General features: G+C 34.9%; 2 protein-coding genes across 3 annotated transcripts in view; one reads left to right on the forward strand and one right to left on the reverse strand.

Moving 5' to 3' along the window:
• LOC110848283 (Down syndrome cell adhesion molecule-like protein Dscam2) overlaps window positions 1-14,064 on the forward strand; it is a 118,088-nt gene extending 104,024 nt beyond the window's left edge. Inside the window, exons 31-36 of the mRNA XM_035851005.1 lie at window positions 257-410; window positions 2,163-2,336; window positions 3,085-3,330; window positions 9,144-9,340; window positions 11,343-11,625; window positions 13,242-14,064. Coding sequence (XP_035706898.1) covers window positions 257-410; window positions 2,163-2,336; window positions 3,085-3,330; window positions 9,144-9,340; window positions 11,343-11,625; window positions 13,242-13,660 — 1,473 coding nt within the window. The 3' untranslated portion in view covers window positions 13,661-14,064. The remainder of the gene's footprint in view (window positions 1-256; window positions 411-2,162; window positions 2,337-3,084; window positions 3,331-9,143; window positions 9,341-11,342; window positions 11,626-13,241) is intronic.
• Window positions 2,997-5,137, reverse strand: LOC118435276. 2 transcript variants are annotated; one of them, XM_035851007.1, is made up of 3 exons: window positions 3,966-5,137; window positions 3,783-3,821; window positions 2,997-3,320 (listed from the first exon to the last, which is right to left on the reverse strand). In XM_035851007.1, exon 1 carries the CDS (start codon window positions 5,047-5,049, stop codon window positions 4,045-4,047), a length of 1,005 nt encoding a protein of 334 aa, XP_035706900.1. In that variant the 5' UTR covers window positions 5,050-5,137; the 3' UTR covers window positions 2,997-3,320; window positions 3,783-3,821; window positions 3,966-4,044. The 2 variants fall into 2 exon arrangements, with proteins under 2 accessions (XP_035706900.1, XP_035706899.1); XM_035851006.1 differs by lacking the exon at window positions 3,783-3,821 and having other exon boundaries at window positions 3,966-5,136.
• Window positions 14,065-19,259: the final 5,195 nt, after the last annotated feature.

A 19,259-nucleotide genomic window follows, 5' to 3' on the forward strand; every position in this document is an offset into this window, starting at 1 on the left:
CAATTTGCAATTTGAAAGAAATTCGATTTAAATAAAAAACAGACACTCAGATAAGTTAATTTTCCTGTTCCTTAAGGTTTTGAATAATACGTGTAATGTATCACTTAATTCGCATCTTTTTGCAATGCGAAAATCTGTAATGTGCGAAATTACCTCTTGTGATGTGATTAACTACGAATAACCAAAAGCAAACTATTTTTGTACCCTGTATTTTTGTTCATAATTTATTTATCAGGAAATATATTTTCTTTGCCAGGGTTCTGCAAAGTCGTACACGTTGACGGGCCTGCACGCCAACACGCGGTACGACATTCGCGTCACGGCCGGAAACCATGCCGGCGACACGTTAGCTAAATACGAATTTCTCACCGGATCACTTCCCCCACTGGACACCACCAGTCACGGTAACGGTAAAAAAATATTTCAATTTACTTACGTTAAATAATGTAAGAATAAGCTTAATGCTGATTTGGTAACGATTTATTACGGAAGGGTTATAATAATAATAATTATTCACAAAATTTGAGTTTTTCCTCGTCGGTAAATAATTGATTCCTTTGCGGTAGCAAAGTACATTAACGAACCTTCGCTCGAAATTTATCTACAAGACTATGTTTCAAGTATCTGGTATGAAATTCAATTATGAACAAATTTTACAAAATAACCAATTGGCGTTTAAACATGTAAATCTGATGACTGAATTATTAAAATGCTAAATTTTTTAATTATGCTGGACGGACATATTATTGTTTAAGATATAAATTTTAAGTTGGAAATCAAACCACAAAGAAATTTCAAATTTACCAAAAGAAATTAGAATCGGTATTGAGGAGCCAAAATATGTTCACATTTAATTTATAATTTATATTTCTTAACAATTTATCATAGAAAATGTAGCTTATTAAAATTAATTAAGGAAACACTTCTGATTCCAAATATAACCCGGACGTCAGCGATGGATGTAATGTCTGTCACAATACCTTAATTAAAAGTGGACGTCTGGTGGACAAATTAAGAATCTCAAATCGGCGTTTAAATCATAGTACTTTAAAAGTTAGTTACATATTTACACGTGTGCATTCTACAAATTTTGGTGAGATTAAATATTTATGATAAAATTGTAATTAGTAAACGAAACCAAAAACATTTTTATAATTTATAGATTTCTATAAAATTTATCATGCAAAATGTTATGCAAATAATACTATGATTTCGTCTGTTTTATTTCAAACAGGTGCACTTTTCTGTCGGTCAACATTTTAAACACTTCACAATTTACCAGACTTTGTCAATCTATGTAACTGAACAAATTGTAATGAACAACTTACCATTTCCGTACCCAGGGTATCGATCTAAAGGCTAAACAGTAAATTAAATTTTCGAATAAAATTGATTTCGGCATTAAAATTTGTCGAACACGTAATTCGAATAAAATTGATTTCGGCATTAAAATTTGTCGAACACGTAATTCGAATAAAATTGATTTCGGCATTAAAATTTGTCGAACACGTAATTCGAATAAAATTGATTTCGGCATTAAAATTTGTCGAACACGTAATTCGAATAAAATTGATTTCGGCATTAAAATTTGTCGAACACGTAATTCGAATAAAATTGATTTCGGCATTAAAATTTGTCGAACACGTAATTCGAATAAAATTGATTTCGGCATTAAAATTTGTCGAACACGTAATTCGAATAAAATTGATTTCGGCATTAAAATTTGTCGAACACGTAATTCGAATAAAATTGATTTCGGCATTAAAATTTGTCGAACACGTAATTCGAATAAAATTGATTTCGGCATTAAAATTTGTCGAACACGTAATGTTTCACTCGCATCTTTTCAATTAAATTGCGTAAATTTACTCATTCGATAGATACATAAACCAGTGGCTACAATTTGAAGTATTTTTTACCGGGGGGCAACAATAAATCTGACCTTGCCATGGGCTGAATAAATTTCTCCTAGTTTATCATATCCTTTTACATATCCTTCGATGACTATCATAACCACCCGATAACATCCGATTCAATTTTGGGTACCATATATCGTTCTTTAATGCTTCTCTTAACAGAATTAAAACGAAATATGAATGAACTACACAAAAATCGAAATATGTAAATTTTCACGATTTTTATGGCGTGGTTTGGATCCGCAGGTGGTGGAAAATCCCCGGGAGAAAGTATTGGAGAAAGTCGTGATGGTGACAGTGCTTTGGGAGAAAACGAGGCGTCCACGCTGAGCACGTCGCTCCTGATCGTGTTCCCCTCCGTCCTCGCACTCGCCATGGTCACCGCCGTCATCTCATTCTTCTGCTACATCCGGAGAAAACGTAAGTTGGTGACAGTACAAAAAATACAAATTTGGCTGAGTTTTGGTCAAAAACTAAATGTTTCAAAAGCTGGAAAAAATGTGGCCAATTTCAGCTTGTATATATCTCAAAAACTGGATTAGAGCACCCCTAATTCCAAAATAGAACTACTTTCTTTTTGAAGGTTCAGCTAAAGAGATCAGTTTGCAGAACTCTAAAAAAATCATTAGCATAAAATTTAGACGTACGTTTGAAGCGACAACAATGTTAGCACAAATTTTTGGAGTTGAATTGATTAAAAAAATATTGCAGTTTTGCAAAAAGTGTAAAATTAGCGAAACATTAGAAATATGCGTGGACAGACAATTTATATATACGACGTGTAGGAGTTAAACGTCATTTGTGAATTGTCCGGAACGTCGAAGTACCAATTTACTAAATGTAGATGGATATAATAGAAAAAATTGGTCTAGAAAAAATTAGCGAAAAAATTTGTATATAAATTCGAACATATAGCGTAAAAACTGGCTAAGGGTTCCCTAACTTTATTATAATAAATAATCAGTATACTGATTATTTAAAGATAAAAAACTACTCAAATTTTAAGTTCTCATACATCAAAATCGTTAGAGCGCGAAAAATAGCGATTAAATATGCATTAATTAACTTATAGTGTCCACATTTTTCAAAATTTTACAACAGGTGTTTCATATTTTTATAAAATGAAACTATGAAAATATAAATTGTGTTTTTTAAAAATTATTTCCAGGAATTTTAGGAATTCCACACCCGAAAACGGTGATTGGTGACCACAATTATGCCGGATCTGGCGATGGGACGTCCTATCTTGACTGTGGAGGTGGTCAAGGTCAAGGTTACGGTCACGGTCAGGGTGGAATCATGTACGACGCAGCCACTCCGCACCAGCATTACACGCTCGTCAAGGGGTCTCAAGGCCAGTTCCCGCCTGATCTGACCGCACAATACGCCACCAAAGGAAGGGACCTTGCAGGAGGTAAAATAAAATATAAGGAAAATTTGAAAATGTAATTTTGAGACTGCCGAAAATTTTTAATTTACGAAAAATATCGCTCGAGAACTAAATAGTCAAACTTGGAATACTTAATTCTGACCATCATACTAGTATGTACCTTTGCGGTGTTATATTTTAATAACTCAAATAATTAATTATCGGGACAAAAGTGACACAATCATAAATTTTCTACTCAAATTTAAAATTTGTCTATCCAATTTTTTGAAACTTGTCAACTATGAGTTCCGCTTTGAATAAATCTTAAAATTTACTTTACATTCATATTTAAATCCGATATGCCAAATTTGACATTTTTATTGCACATATTACGAATTTTGGCCTATTGATTTATGTATAAATCATTGGACATATCCATCTTTGAAAAGTGAGAAGGGAACAAATCCAACTGATTTCAAAGATTTAGTTTTATTCACCAAGCGACGCGTTTCGCAATATAATTCAGCTTCATCAGGCTGTAATAATACATATTATGTCAAAATTAGCTATAATCTTAATTAAATAATAATAAAAATTGGAGAAATGTATGTGCCATTAAAATTGGTAAAATATATATCCAGCTATGATTAAATTGTATAAATAATTATATAAATAATTACCTATTTGGTGATTATTAAAAATATGTTTCCTCGAGTAATGTTGAATTGTAATGTTGAAACTTACACTCTAAAATTCACATTATTTTGTTGGCTGAGTTTTGCAGTACATTTCAAGAGAGTTCACCTTTTTAAATGATAAAACTAAATTTAGATTCTTAACTATGTTTCTGTATCTGACATTTGTACTCTGGTCAGCTTGTTTACGTATGTATTCCAAAATAAATTTTTTGAACCCATACATATTCCTATAGAAGGGCATAACTATGTATACATTATTTTCCCGTATTGGATTACAACTCATATTCAATTTGTATGTAGCAAGAATTTGAGGTTGGTTTCGTTTCAGGTGTCTGATAACCAAATCAGTTTTGGGTATGAGTAAATTATTTCTATCCATAATAAGTACTTTTTCTTTACACAACTTTAATACATTTTCAGGATACCCTCTATTAATAAACTTATCAGCAATTAAATTAATTTGTCTCTCAGCATCATCAGAACTTGAGCATATTTTTTTCGCTCGTAGAAATTGACAGTATGGTAATGACTCCTTTAATGACTTAGGATGGTTTGATTGATAATGTAAAAAAATATTTTTAGCCATTGGCTTCGAGTACAAAGATGTTGTTATCTTGTTCTCATCGTTAAAACTTAAATTCACATCAAGAAAATTAATTGAATCGTGATTTGTTTCTAAAGTGAACTCTAAATATTGGTGACAAAAAGTTTGCCTACACCAGACATCGATATCCATAATTTCAGAGCAGTTTATTATAAGTAAACCATCATCCACAAATCTGGCATTAAATTCGATCTCAGGTTTGTCTTTAAAAATGTCATTAAGTTCATAAAAAGCTGTAATGTTTGCTACTGAGATTGACGCTGAGTTACCCATTTGGATACCTTTAATTTGAATAAAATGTTGATTTTTGAATTTTACATAATTATAATCTAAGCATAAATTCAGTAAATTATTAAATTGAATATCATTACATTGAAATGGCAAAGTTAAATAGGCTCGATAAGTTTTGAAGGCTTGTGTACAAAATTGCTTACATTTGCTTAAATTAAGAGATGTGTACATACTGGATATGTCATAGGTTAAAAATATGTATTTCCCTGTGGGATTTAAAGTAAGCTTATCAAGGAGGATTAGCAGGTGGTTAGTATCAATAATAAGATTTGGAATAAATGTAGTAATAGGTTTTAAAATAAAGTCAACCAACTCGTTTACAAACTTGTTGATTGTGTTACAAGTACTGCTAATTGGCCTACCAACAGGAAATTTTACAAAAGGTTTATGAATTTTCGGTAAAACATAAAAATTTGCTGGTTCATAATTAGAGTTAATTAAATCAGTAAGTTTAGTTTTTTTGTTGTCATTAAACTGTATTTTCATGGATTTCATTTTGTCCATGAAAATCTCCATTTTAAAATCATATTCGGTCTTAGTACTGGGTATGTAAATAAATTCGTCTTCCAGCTGACGTAAAACCTCTCTCTCATAATCATCTCTATTCATTACACAAATTCCTGCATTTTTATCTGCATTTTTACAACTAAGTTGTTATTATTTAGAAAATTTTGAAATTGGAGCAAGATTTCTGGAGGAATAAAATTTTCTTTCGTATATTTTTTAGCAATAAGCGATATAAATCTTGAGGAAATGTTATCATTTGGAAAAATTTGACTCTGTATTTCACATGGACTTTTTTCAATGTTTTTGTGTTTTTTTATCCTGATTAAAAGTTTATCAACTGGAGTTAAGATATTGACTTGGTTAATATCTTTAAAAAATGTGATCCAACTAATTTTCCTCAAAATCTCATTAAAACTGTCTGTTATTTTATGATAATTAAAGGATTGTAAAACACAAAATTTTAGACCAAAAGACAGAATGAATAGTACGAATTCAGGCAGTTTCCTGATATTTGATAAATTGTGAATGTGATTGTCTTGTGCTTTGAAGTTTGAATGCATACGATATAGTTTGTTATGCTGGGTTTTGGTAAGTTTACCTTTGTATTGTAAAGTTTTCGACATGTTAGTAAATCGTCTTTGTCTTCTTTTTTATCAATCTTAATGGCGGCGTTTTCCTATGTGAAGGTTTGCAGGATATTGACGTTGGATGTGGAAGGGGTGGAGTTCTCTTGTCGTGCAAGTTTTTGGAAATTCGGGTTGGGCGTGAAATTGTACATATTGTTAGCTTCTCTCGAGCCTTGAGGGAATGTAGATGAATTGTAAGAAGTCCTAAAAATTCGACCTCTTGATTGAGTTTGTCGTGTTGTATTTTGACTCCGATTTAGATATCCACGATTCTTTGTGTATCCTCCCCGTCCTGAAAAACTACGATTGTTGGATCCCCTGGTAGGTCGTCCATTGCCAACTGTTGTTCTATTAAATCCTCCACGGAAGGTTCGAACATTATTGTTGTAATATCTGTGATTGTTCCTTGGGTTAGGGAATTGTTGATATAAATGGTTCTGTGTTTCTTCAGTTACTAGTGTTTCATAATCTTTGTGAATGGATCTCCCAGCAATATTGATTTTATTTGCTTCAATTTGATTGCATAAATTTATGGCAAGACGATTTGGAATATCATCTGGTAAATTTATTTCCTCTTGTTTACGCCACTGGGGAATTGCGTGAGTTGTCTTTGATGGGTATTTTGTCCAGTCAATCACATTAATTTTCTTTGCCCTAGGAAATTCCATCATAATCATATTCCATCATAATTCCACAACGAAGGAGAGAGAAATACGAAGTAAAAAAAACACGTTTTTTGCCACTTTGTTAAGTCCGTTTTGCAATGGTTTATTTGCAATGCAGCCCCTCCTCATTTTCATTACAGCACAAAGTTCATATAATTCTCATCGTAGAATTATTAACCCGATTACAACAGAACACAGTCATTATTCCTTCTCTTTCCTGCTTAAAATTTCATCAAATTTATAACACCACATTGTAAATTGTTGAGTCGTCGAGATATGAACTTACCGAAACCTGTGCCAACTTTCACTTTCATCGAATCATGCATACTTCAGGATCCTGGAGAGGTCATACCTGTTCAAAAATTTGGTTTTCACTCAAAAGTCAGTCATCCCGATTTCTGATTGATGATTTTCATTCACATTCAGTCATTTTCTTTCCAATTCATTTCACTTCACTTCATCTGGCTTCATTTCTTACTTCGCCCCATGTATTAAGCACAGGATGAAAAATGAAATGAGTGAAAAATCTTTCATTCACAGTCATTCGTCTGAAATGACGGAATATTTCAATCATTTTCACCCAAATCAAAGGAAATTTATTTTCATTCACTATCACCCATCATCATAATCACTCAAATGAATGAAAGTGAACAGGTATGGGAGAGGTAGAGAAAACCACAAACTTTGGTATGGAAGTAGGCTAATGTGAGAGAAAGTAGAGTGAAAGTCATGTATTCTAATGAAATTACATACACGACACACCATGCAATTTATTTGTTTTATTAAGGCATCAACATTTCTTATAATTGGCACATAACAATTTCCATCTGCATTAATTTTATCTAAAAGTTATTGGGCAAAATATTTTTCGGAAAATTCCAAATCAATGTGTCGATCTCTCACACAAAATTTTACCACAAAAGGATTCTTCTTTACTTGTTTCAATAATACTTGCTCTTCGCAATATATAAAATTCTATGTTAGGCAAATTTTTCAAAATTAATTGACATAACAGCCTATAAAGGCTTTAATTCTTTAATTCAAAATGTGACAACAATTCATATAATTTGTATCTTAAAATTGTAAAAGAGAACATTTTGATCTGAAGTTTATAAAGAGAATTATGTTTTGCAAAATCCAAAATACAGGTGTTGAAGTTCCACAAAATTTTTTTTAATTCTGCGTCGGACTAATGTTTGCAAATTTGAAATAACTGTCTCACAAAAATATTGTGCCAAAAAATACATTTTATCCCATTCTCGCCCAGCTCACACGTCAAACATACCGTGACTTAGTTGCTAATTAAGGGCTACAACATTATTATGCAAATATTTATTCTTTTATCAAGCATACGTAATAACAATTGCTATTTTCGCAACATGGAAAATTCTGTATTGGAATTATTTTTCGCTTATTTTCTTAAAATAACGGCCACACCAAAATTTTGCAATAAAAAAACATGAAAACTCACATTTTAACCCAGCTCACATGTAAGTTATATATTTTTTTAGTGAAAGTGTGCCAGGGTTTGTGAAAATTGCCTGAAAATCCTGTACATTCCTCTCCCAAGTAAAATTAAGGCAGTGTAAAGAACACGATAATAAGAGAGCAGGCACAATACAGTAAAATTGTTCCGTTGTGCTCACCGAGATCGAAAGTGAAAGCAACCTCGTGGTGAAAGTGGGAGCAAGGTTGTGCTCGTTATTTAAGTGAGCCGAGTGAGAAAGTAGCCATGTTACGGACGTGATGATGATGACAATCCGATTACAATTTCACCTCCGCCATGTCGCCCTCACGTTCGCTGGGTGCGAGGAAGGCGTAATCTGATAATAAAGTAATGGAACGGAATGAAATGTCATTATTAGTTTAGCCACATTAATACCGTCGATGTCGGCCCAAAATGTGCAGGGTGCGGGGGGGGGGGGGGGGGCCGCACCCTGCACATTTTGGGCCGACATCGAGTTAAACACGACGACATACTTCCTCCTGCAACGACGACAACTAAATGAAGATGTGTTACTTGTTAGTTATCCCGACACAATGGGCATGAAATGAACTGAGGCAGAATTTTTCCATAAATTTTAGTAGCACATGTGCCGAAGAGTGCAAACGATGAGGAGATATATTTGGCAAATTTGGAAAATTTAATTTATCGAATTTTGCGTCGCGAATTTAATTTGTATGAATTTGAAGGGGAGCTAATGTTGTAATGAAATTTCGAGCATGCAATCTAATAAGAGACAAAATTAAATTAGCAGTTTTTTGTAATATTAACATTTGCGAAATATACATAAGTAAAGGGCAATATTACATATATACTTAAATAAATGATAAATTAGCAACAATTTCGCTTTGTGTGCGCCTGATATGAATATGAGTAAAGGTTGAACTCTTTGTATTGCGAAAATATTGTGAATATAAAAATTTAATTTGCATAAAAAAAATTTCTTTCTGCCAAATTTTGCAGACTATGGAGACGACGTGTGTCCGTATGCGACCTTCCAACTTCCCGAGAACCCCCCTACACGTCCCCTGCTCACGAAAGGGCTGGGCGGCAGTGGGGGTTTCCACACGGGGGACACGCTCTACAACGTGGGAAACGTCTACTCCGGACCCTACCACGCCGTTCAGTCGCAAAATTCCATGGCCACGCTTTCTCTCAGAGTGAGTCAAAACATTTAATTTTCATTGCAAAATTATTGCAGCACAAAGTATTAATGTGGGACTCGATGGCTAATCATCAAAATCGTCAAAATCAGCACATTTTTTATCATTTCTCGGCCCTGGAAACTTATTTTAAACACATATGTACAGCAAGGAGTTGCGGATTAAAAAAAAATATACATTCCAGATCTTTTCACTTTTTGAAGGAGGAGATCTCAAGGTTAAACAGCCTTCAGGAAAATTGTAACTCATCGAAATTCAGAGAAAAGTAGATAAGCCCTCTAAAGGAGACCTGAATGTATGTTCAATGATCGAAACTGGCTTAAAAAACTCATCGCCATTCCATTAATTAACTTACTGACTACAAATTTGTCGTTCAGAATTTTGAAATAAATTCCCAGAGCGGAAAAATGATTAAAAATGTGTTGATGTTGACAAAAATTGAGAAATTCGACGAATTTCATATCTAGTGATGGTAATCCGTAACCGATCCTATCCTAGGATCGTAAAAACTCGGATAGGATCGGATTTTCACACGGATCGGATAGAGGATCCGAGGATCAGACAATCCGATCCGATCCTAACCGATGAGATCCTAGGATCACACAGGATCCTCGGATCATCCGATGTAAACTCGTTTCACATTTGGTGAGTTCATCACATGGCGTACATTACCCGAACGAGCCGAATTATGTTATTATTCTACACCAATTATTAAGTAGCTTCAGCTACTTTATGTGAAGACTTTGTCTGTCTGTCTGTCTGTCTGTCTGTCTGTCTGTCCGTCTGTCTGTCAGCAGGATATCAGGAGAACGGATCGAGATAATCGAAATCGGTTTTCGCCATCATACATAGGACCCCAGGGGGAGGATCCTATCAACTTTTGGGGGCAACCGGACCACACCCCCTTTGGCGACAGGGGGTGTGGTCGGGGCAAAATGAGATTTTTAGTGCAATTTAATCTATGGGTAAAATTAGGTGAAATTGAGTGAAATTAAATGAAATTAAGTGAAATTAAGTGAAATTAAGTGCTTCCCCGATTGTGCCACACCCCCTCGGCCCCAGGGGGTGTGGTTGGGGCAAAATGAGATTTTTAGTGCAATTTATTCTATGGGTAAAATTAAGTGAAATTGAGTGAAATTAAATGAAATTAAGTGAAATTAAGTGAAATTGAGTGTTTCCCCGATTTTGCCGCACCCCTTCGGCGCCAGCGGGTGTGGTTGGGGCAAAATGAGATTTTTAGTGCAATTTAATCTGTAGGTGAAATAGAGTAAAATTATGTGTTCCGGAGTTGTGCCACACCCCCTAGGCGCCAGGGGTGTGGTTGGGGCAAAATGAGATTTTTACAAAAAATTAATCTATAGATGAAATAGAGTGAAATTAAGTGTTCCCGAGTTGTTCCACACCCCCTCGTCGCCAGGGGGTGTGGTCGGGGCAAAATGAGATTTTTACAAAAAATTAATCTATAGGTGAAATAGAGTGAAATTAAGTGTTCCCGAGTTGTGGTGGGACCGTTTGGGGTGAAGTACGTCTGAAGCTACTTCCGTATGCGCGTTTGCGACGGTTTATTTTTATTTTGGCGTTGAAATCATACTAAATTGAATAATTTGAACGCCAAAATAAAAATAACTGGTGTAAAATAATAGGATAATTCGGCTCATTCGGGTAATGTACGCCATGTGATGAACTCACCAAAAACCGTTCCAATAAATAAAGAAAAGCAGCTGGTAAAGTATTTCCATAGTTAGACACAAGGTGTCTCACACATATCATCCGCGGATATCCTAGGATCGGATCGCATCGGATTTCGAGTAGAACCGGGAGCCGATCCGATCCTAAAGCGAGCAAATCCGATCCGATCCGATCCTGTATTTATCCGATCCTATCCTACGGATCGGTTAATTTAGGATACGGATTACCATCCCTATTCATATCTATTTACAAAGTTCTGATTTAAACTTTAAAATTTGGATAATTGAGAAATAATTGGTAACTTCCACAGGACACCGAATACATGAAGTCTGGTCGATTAACCAAAGTTGTTGGTGACGAGGAGGACGCCGAGGTTACCAAAATTCTGGCCATGCACATGCCCCCACTCGAGTACGACGACACCGGCGCAAATGATGGCGAAATTTCGCCAAAATATCACCACCCCCACAACCAATTCTCCTCCCACTTCCACAACGATTACGCTTCTTCGCAACAGCAACGACAAATCATTTTGCAACAGCAACAATATCAAAAACAACATGTTGGCACATTTAGACGCCGAAACGGACAAGGTAAAAAAAATTAAGGTTTAAGATGTAATGTAACAAAGGTCGCCTAATACGTAGGTACAATCGCATAATCATTTTTACAGCCTTTGAATACTGAAATGAGGCAATTCACGCAGGGCTTGGTAACCTTGTAACATCCGAAAATTCGATGAGCTTCAATGTTCTTACAAAAATTTACAAATGTTTCTTAGGAACATTAACTTCCAAATTTTTGTAAACTTGCTCAGATCAAGGGTGCCCCTTTATTTTGTCAAAGTTTGTAAAATTGTTTTACAAAACGCACGGACTTTACAAATAACCAAGGACTACGTGAATTGCCTAAATTAAATTTAGTTGTGTACTTCTAAAATTTCCGAGGAACGGACTTTCATAGGCATAAACGTCAGTGTGTGCAGTGCAAAAAGGAAGGCAGTGCCTTTTTGCCTGCCTCTTTGCCTTTTTTCCCCACAAAAACCGGTGCCTGTTTGCCGTTTTGCTAATTGGGGCGAGATGAGACGAAAACCCTGAGATAATATTAAGCTGAAACTTATTCATTGCGTTTCTTATACTTTTCGCAAATATGATCTTTAGCCCAAAATTTGATTAATTAAGCTGATAATGATGTAGAAACAACCCTGAAAATATCTAGGGAAAAGTACTCAACTAACTTGACGTGTCAATAAAAAGACAAAACGACACGAAGAAATAGAAAAAGCTGCCTTTTTGCACACAAATGTTAGCAATTACAAACTTTCAGAAATTGTCAATTCAATTGAAGAATTGAAGAAGTTCAGAAATTTTTTGCGAAAATGAGAAATTAGTTGAAATCAAGTTAATCAAAGATCCCTTATCACTCTAAAAAATAAACCATTAATATCCGAACGAAATCTACTCATGTTTTAATATATTTTCAACTTAAAAATAAATGTTCGGCATCAACTTCCATCAGATTATTATCATATATTTTATTACATTACACACTTTGGAAAATATTAAAATAGGATGAATATGCATACCAAAAAATGGAGATATATGTATGTTTAATATTTACGCAGAAAGCACAAATTATTAAGTAGCTTCAGCTACTTTATGTGAAGACTTTGCCCGCCTGTCCGTCTGTCCGTCTGTCCGTCAGCAGGATAACGGGAGAACGGATCAAGATAATCGAAATCGGTTCTCGACATTATACATGGGACCGGGGGAGGATCCTATCAACTTTTGGGGCCACTGGGACCACCCCTCTTGGCGCCAGGGGGTGTGGTCGGGGCAAAATGAGATTTTTCAAAAATTGAATCTATGGATTAAATAGAGTGAAATTGAGTGTTCCCCAGATGTCGTGGGAGTGGTTGGGGTGAAGTAGTCTGAAGCTACTTCCTTATGTGCGTTTACGACGGTTTATTTACCAAATATATGAATAAAACACAAAACAATAATTTTCGAAAAATTTGTACTTTGAAATTTAATACTGTGGATATATTGTGGTCAAATTTGTTGGAGCTAAACAAAATCGCCTCTTACGGGTTTAATATTTGCATTTGTGAACAAAATATTAAAAAACACGTATTTTTCAAATAATAGCGGTAATATTTATACATATGGACAAAACATTTATTTATGCAAATTCTTCCCCCTCTCCCCAGATCGCATCCCCACCTCGGAAGAAATGGAGTCTTCCTCTTCCTCCCTGGACGAGGAATCATCTCCCACCACGGGTCGACCCTCGGCGAAAGGTGGCCGCGCCTCTTACTGCGCGGGGCGCCCCCACCACCACCGTCACAAAAGTAGTAAAAAGTCCACCTCTGGATCTTCAAACAGTGGGGGCGGCGGACAAATCATCCTGCGCGTCCGGTCCAGCTCTGGGTACTCCTCGCACACGGAGGAGACTTCTTTCACCACGACGGCACAACCGCCCCCAAAGTTATCCGACGCGGAGGATCAGCTTCTTCACAGAAATGACGACGCTTCTGGAGCGAAAGGGTTGTCAATGAAGCGAAATCAGGGGAAACAACAAAGGCAAAGTCGAAGTAAAAATAAGGGAGGCTTCCATATCGATGTTTGACACGATTAGTTGGGGCACTAGGCCGCGGGAGAAAGTACATTCATTCTACAATAAAAGTTTATGATGATGTGGGAAGAGGAGCTTAAAGTTAGTTATAATTATGTATCCCTATATTCGAAATTTTGAAACTTAGAAATGAAAAAAATATGAAATTATGAATCAAACAAATTATGAAATTTATATAAAGTTTTATATACAACGTTTTATGAAGGAGTCTATTCATGAAATGTGAAATGTGATTATCAAAATTTATAAAAAATATCGTTCCAAATTATGATAGATACTTAAAAAAAACTATACATATGCTGTTAACGGATGAGATGCACGGTTATCTCACGTTTTGTATAATTTTTACGTGTGAAAATAAAATTTATTAAAAGATCATTCGAACCTTAAATATGCAACCAAAATGTTACAACTGTGTTATTATTTCGGAAGTGGAAGTCCCCACTTTTCTGATGACAGTCATACTTGTGGATTGAAATGGAGTGACCGTGTCATGTCATTGGGAAAGTGAGATTATCTCAATTTTTCATGTGTTTACTTATGTAAACGTCTCAATTCGCCTCGACCTTAAAGTCAGCTTCAAAATAATTTTGCATGTCTGCTGATCAACAAAGTTTCAATTACAAAGTGTGAATTTGTGACCGTGAGAAATAAATTGTGTTACGTTACCCCGATCGAGTAATTCCATTTACGTACGATGTCTCAACTTGCCTCAGAGTTAGACAAGACTGCTTCATTGTGTGGGGATGATGACACAAATCCGACACAAAGTAACCCAACCAAATTTCACATGACGTCTCTTCTCTTGCAGAAATTTAGCAAATTTGCAAATAAATTTTGCACAGATTTCCAAAAACTAAGGAACATCAATCTAATCAGATTGTGTTTATCTTAGTAGTCTATACACACAAGATTACACTCAATTCGCAATAAATGTTTATGTAAAGTGCTCAGAGGTCGTATACGTAATGGAAATTTACATATTTATGGTGTATCTAAAGGGACGTTAGTTTTACATACTTATTCTCAGTTTTCGTCTTAATTGTCACTATTTTATCCCAGCGCGTGCTTCAAGACTAACCACTTCAGCTGAGGGAGCAATGAGCCAGACTCTTCAGACGACCTTCACCTTAGTCAGACCCGAAACCGGGCAGTTTTGTCGGGTGCATGGCGTAAAAAGTGGGGAAAGTTTCCAGCACGTGCTCAGTCTGCCTTCACTCGCTCGACGCGAAACAACTCGCACTTCTCGCTCTCGGCCTCCGCAACCTCACGAAATCTGAAATCTCCACTTTCAGCCAAACTTACACTTATGCTTCACCAAGTTACCTAGAAAATAGAGTTTCACTGGTTTCTACGTTATCGAAAATTAAAATTAAAAGAAGCCTACGATGAAGAAATCTTAAAACCATATAAATCAGTGTCCTAATTAGAATAAAGAAGAACAATCGTGACGATATGATACGACACCTCCAGTTTAGTTGGAATCTTTGAGGTGGATGGATGGTAAAAAACATGGAGAAAGTTGTCGGCTCGTGGTCAGTCTGCTTTCACTCACTCGACGGCTAACAATTCGTCTCAATCTGGTCATCCCAGTTGAACTTTACTCTCCCTTAGATAACGGAAATCTCACCCCTCGAAGTATCAATTGAGCTTTTGTGTCATCCCAAATTCTTAGAAGAATTCCACTTTCTCGTAAAAATTCAAAACAATGCGAAATCCAATCACAAATTGTGTCTAGCATTTAAATCAATGTGCACAGGGTTTTTTTAACTGAGCAGTGCCTGACCTTGTGAATAAGTGAGCTGAATATAAATTCTGAAAAGTGTGTTATATGAATATTGAAGTTATTTATTTTTTTACCATGGGGCACCCTGCTATTAACTGGAATTCATAAAAATAAATTTAAATTGTTTTCAAAAATTTAATAATTGAGCACGTACATAATTTACTATTTTCTCATGACAAATGTTACTCATCTCTTCTAGAACCTACACGAATCTGCTTCAATATATTTTAATTATCGAGTTGCTGTATAATTAAAAACGTAGTTGCTGTATAATTAAAAACCTAGTAGAATCCATATCAATATACAAATCGGTAATCGTGGGCATTTTTCATAATTTTGAATTCGAATTGCTTGACTTGGCTATATTTTATGAGTGAATTTTGATTTTATGGAGGCAACATCTGTTTAATACTAATTCTTAATTAATTTCAAGTTAAACTAAATTAAATGGTGCTAGCTTCGCTAAAATAAATATTGTTCTCTATGTTTCGAGCAGATTCGACTGCTTCACATTCACTAAATAAAATAGCGACGAAAAAATTCAGGAAAACTACTACATAGTTTTTTATCGGATCATCAAGTGCGTCATAAATACCAAATATTATTCTATTTATGAATTATTCCGTTGTGTAGTTTATCAATGATATTACTGAAATGTAATTTTATCTTAACTTTAAACTACAAGAAGACGTATAAAAATTAGCGAGTTAAATGGTGAAACCAACGCTCGAAGTGAAAGTGGAATCCGATACAAAACGGTTGATTCGAAATTTCAAGCACAACTCAAACCTGGGGAAGAATATTTTTTGTGGAACGCTTCTCTTTCTCGAGCTGACTCTTTGTCAAGGTAAGATTTTGCAAGCTAACTACATCTGCACATTGAAAATAAGAGTTTAATTTTTTATCAAATATCATTAAATTGCTTAGAATTTTAAACTAAATTTCCATAGCTAAGAAACCATTAAAAACGTGTTGATTTGAACGAGTTTGGTAATTAGTTATCGAGTCATTATATTATATAAATGATTTATTTGACTTTACTTCCATCGTCAAATATATTTTGAACAGCTCAAAGCCGTAGATAATTATTTAGCAAATAATAATTAAAATGTTAAAAGTAAGATCCCTTGATTGTGGTATTCCAATGGTTGCAAACAATTACAAAGAATTTCGTTTTTAAGAAATTTTTATTTTCTTTAACTCTATTTCCGTGTTATCAAAAATATTCAAATTGTCATAACTTTTCTCAACCCCGTAAAACCGATATCATTTCACATGATCACACCACACAAGAATACACTTTATCCTCGTGTCGACGTGTTTGTTTATGCTTGTCGCTCCCAAATGAGGACGGAGACCAAAGTGGAGAGTGAAAGTAGTGCTACGACGACGAATTCCATCTTCACACCGACTTTCACTCTTTAAGAGGATTATTAAGCACTACAAGAGACACCACAACAATGGTGCAGACAGATGAGCACAGCAACCACAAAACTCACAAAGTGTCACGTCACTCTCAAAGAAAGATGTTTACTACGTTTTCTCCCACTCTTTACACGCTCTCACTTTGCGGTTCGCGTGAGTGCGGAGAAAGTTGTTGAAAGCAGGAATGGAATGTTGCAAGAGACAGAATTGTGATGCGTCTCGTCCTGTCAGTTGTTTAGTCGTGGTTCGTTTTCTCCTGGTTTTTCGCGTATCTTGAATTTCATGGCGTCATGAAAAAGAGGCAGAGTGCGTAAAGAGAATATGAGACTAAATAAATTTTTCCCGAATTCGAAACGGCAAACCATCACGGGCTAAAAGTTTAGAATTTTTGACAGAATTACGAAAATTAGTTGATTTTTATGGAATTTTGTAAAACTTAGATTAGACGGATTAGAACGGTTAGGATTAGAAGAAGACTTATTTCGGCAAATAATTTAATTTTGGTAAACATTACCAAACGAACAAGACAAATGATTACCTTGACAAAAATTTAATTTGAAATTTATTCAAATATTGGTCAAATCAATTTAATGAACTACAGCTGCTTGATAAAATATTGTTTGTAAATTTTGAACTCTAATTTTGGACCATTCATGAAGCAACACATACAATTTTAAGCCTGCAATTGAAAAATTTATTTAAAATAATTTTTGAGATACATACACGTCAATTATAAAACTTCACAAATGCGCAAATTTAGTTAGTTATGAGAAAATTTAAGTCGGCGTGTAGGAAAGGACAGGTGTCTCATGTTTCACGTCAGTACTAGGGCTGACAAATCCGTTCAGAATTTTCAAATCCGTTTCAAATCCGGATTTTCCGTTTTTCTTGGGACCCAAATCCGGATTTACATCCGGATTTGATTTATTTATTGTTATTATTTATTTCCTTGATATTTGAACGAATCAGACAGATGTCAGATAGTAGAATTATTAAATTCAATTGCAATCTCAGGTTTTTTAGAAGTTCCAATATTTCTGAAAATTTTGCGACGATGCGGGTAATTTTTGGGCATTTTTCTCAGTTCATGAACTGAAAAAATGTTGAATTTCAAAAAAGTGAGTTTGATGTCGGATATGATAAATAAACTATATTTGGAATGAATAGATTGCTAATTTTTATTAAATTCACACTTCTCGCAAAGATTTGTATCTTTACATCGTAAATAAATATGAATCTTTAAGTATGGAAATCCGGATTCGTCTCTAAATGAAATCCGGATTTCGAAGTATCCGAAATCCGAAAAATCCGGATTTTTCGAATTCGGAGTATCCGGATTTTTCAGCCCTAGTCAGTACCACAGTATTAAATGGAATCAAATCGAATGGAAATCGACAACGATTTGTAACATGATTTTGTTCTCAGATTATCGAATTGCGCAAAATACATTTTTGCACATGGACTTCGGTTATATTTTGGGAAATTGCAACTTATTAATTAGTTAATTTGATTTGGCTTATCTACCCCAATTAACCGTCTGTGTGGGAAACTCGCAGAAATTTTTGTCTCCATTCGGCTACAAACAACTAATTCCACATTTTTTGCAGAGTTTACAAGCCTAGCGTGAACACCCTCCATAAAGTATTTATTCAATGTTTCTCTTCCTCCACCCAAAAGCCACCGAAATGCGGCAGAGATAACGATAAACTCGACTTTGGAGGATTATTATTGTGTTTTCGTTTCCTTTATGAATTTCATCCGAGGTTTTGTTCCTCTTCTTTTCGCCATTGTTTTTCTCTCCCAGCTTTCTCTCGCTGCCTTTCTCCCACCACTTTCCTTATTTATGCCGACCCATTGTTTAGCATTCTGGAGACGGGGCTAAGCTAAACCAGCCACGCCGTTTTTTGGGGAGAGATATACAAAAGGAAAGTTGAGAAGGTTGTTTAGGAGCAGCTTTCTCTTTTATGGGATTCTTCGCCTCATCGTAGGCACGACCATGGTTTCGTGGGGAGGAAATGAGTGAAATGTATTATGCACATGCATGTTTTATTTTATTTTATCCACACAATATTTTGGGACATGAATATGAACTAAACTTACCATCGTTTACGTAAATTTGTAAAAAATGATACGGAGGAAAAACAACAAATTCATGTTACACTTACAAGATCAGTGTCATAATTTTTTTTATTTAATAATTTGCAAAACATACCCATAAATTAATTATAAATAACTACGTTTCAAACGATGAATCTAGTTATTATGTTTATTAACATAAAATACTTACAATTAATAAAACGGTGCCAAACTCCAAAAAAAATTCCGGTATGTTTTAAATTAACCAATTTATTTCGTAATCCGTCAAAATTGTGTTTCAAAATT

The sequence above is a fragment of the Folsomia candida genome, unplaced genomic scaffold (assembly GCF_002217175.1).
Source record: "Folsomia candida strain VU population unplaced genomic scaffold, ASM221717v1 Fcan01_Sc004, whole genome shotgun sequence".
NCBI classification, from domain to species: Eukaryota; Metazoa; Arthropoda; class Collembola; order Entomobryomorpha; family Isotomidae; genus Folsomia; species Folsomia candida.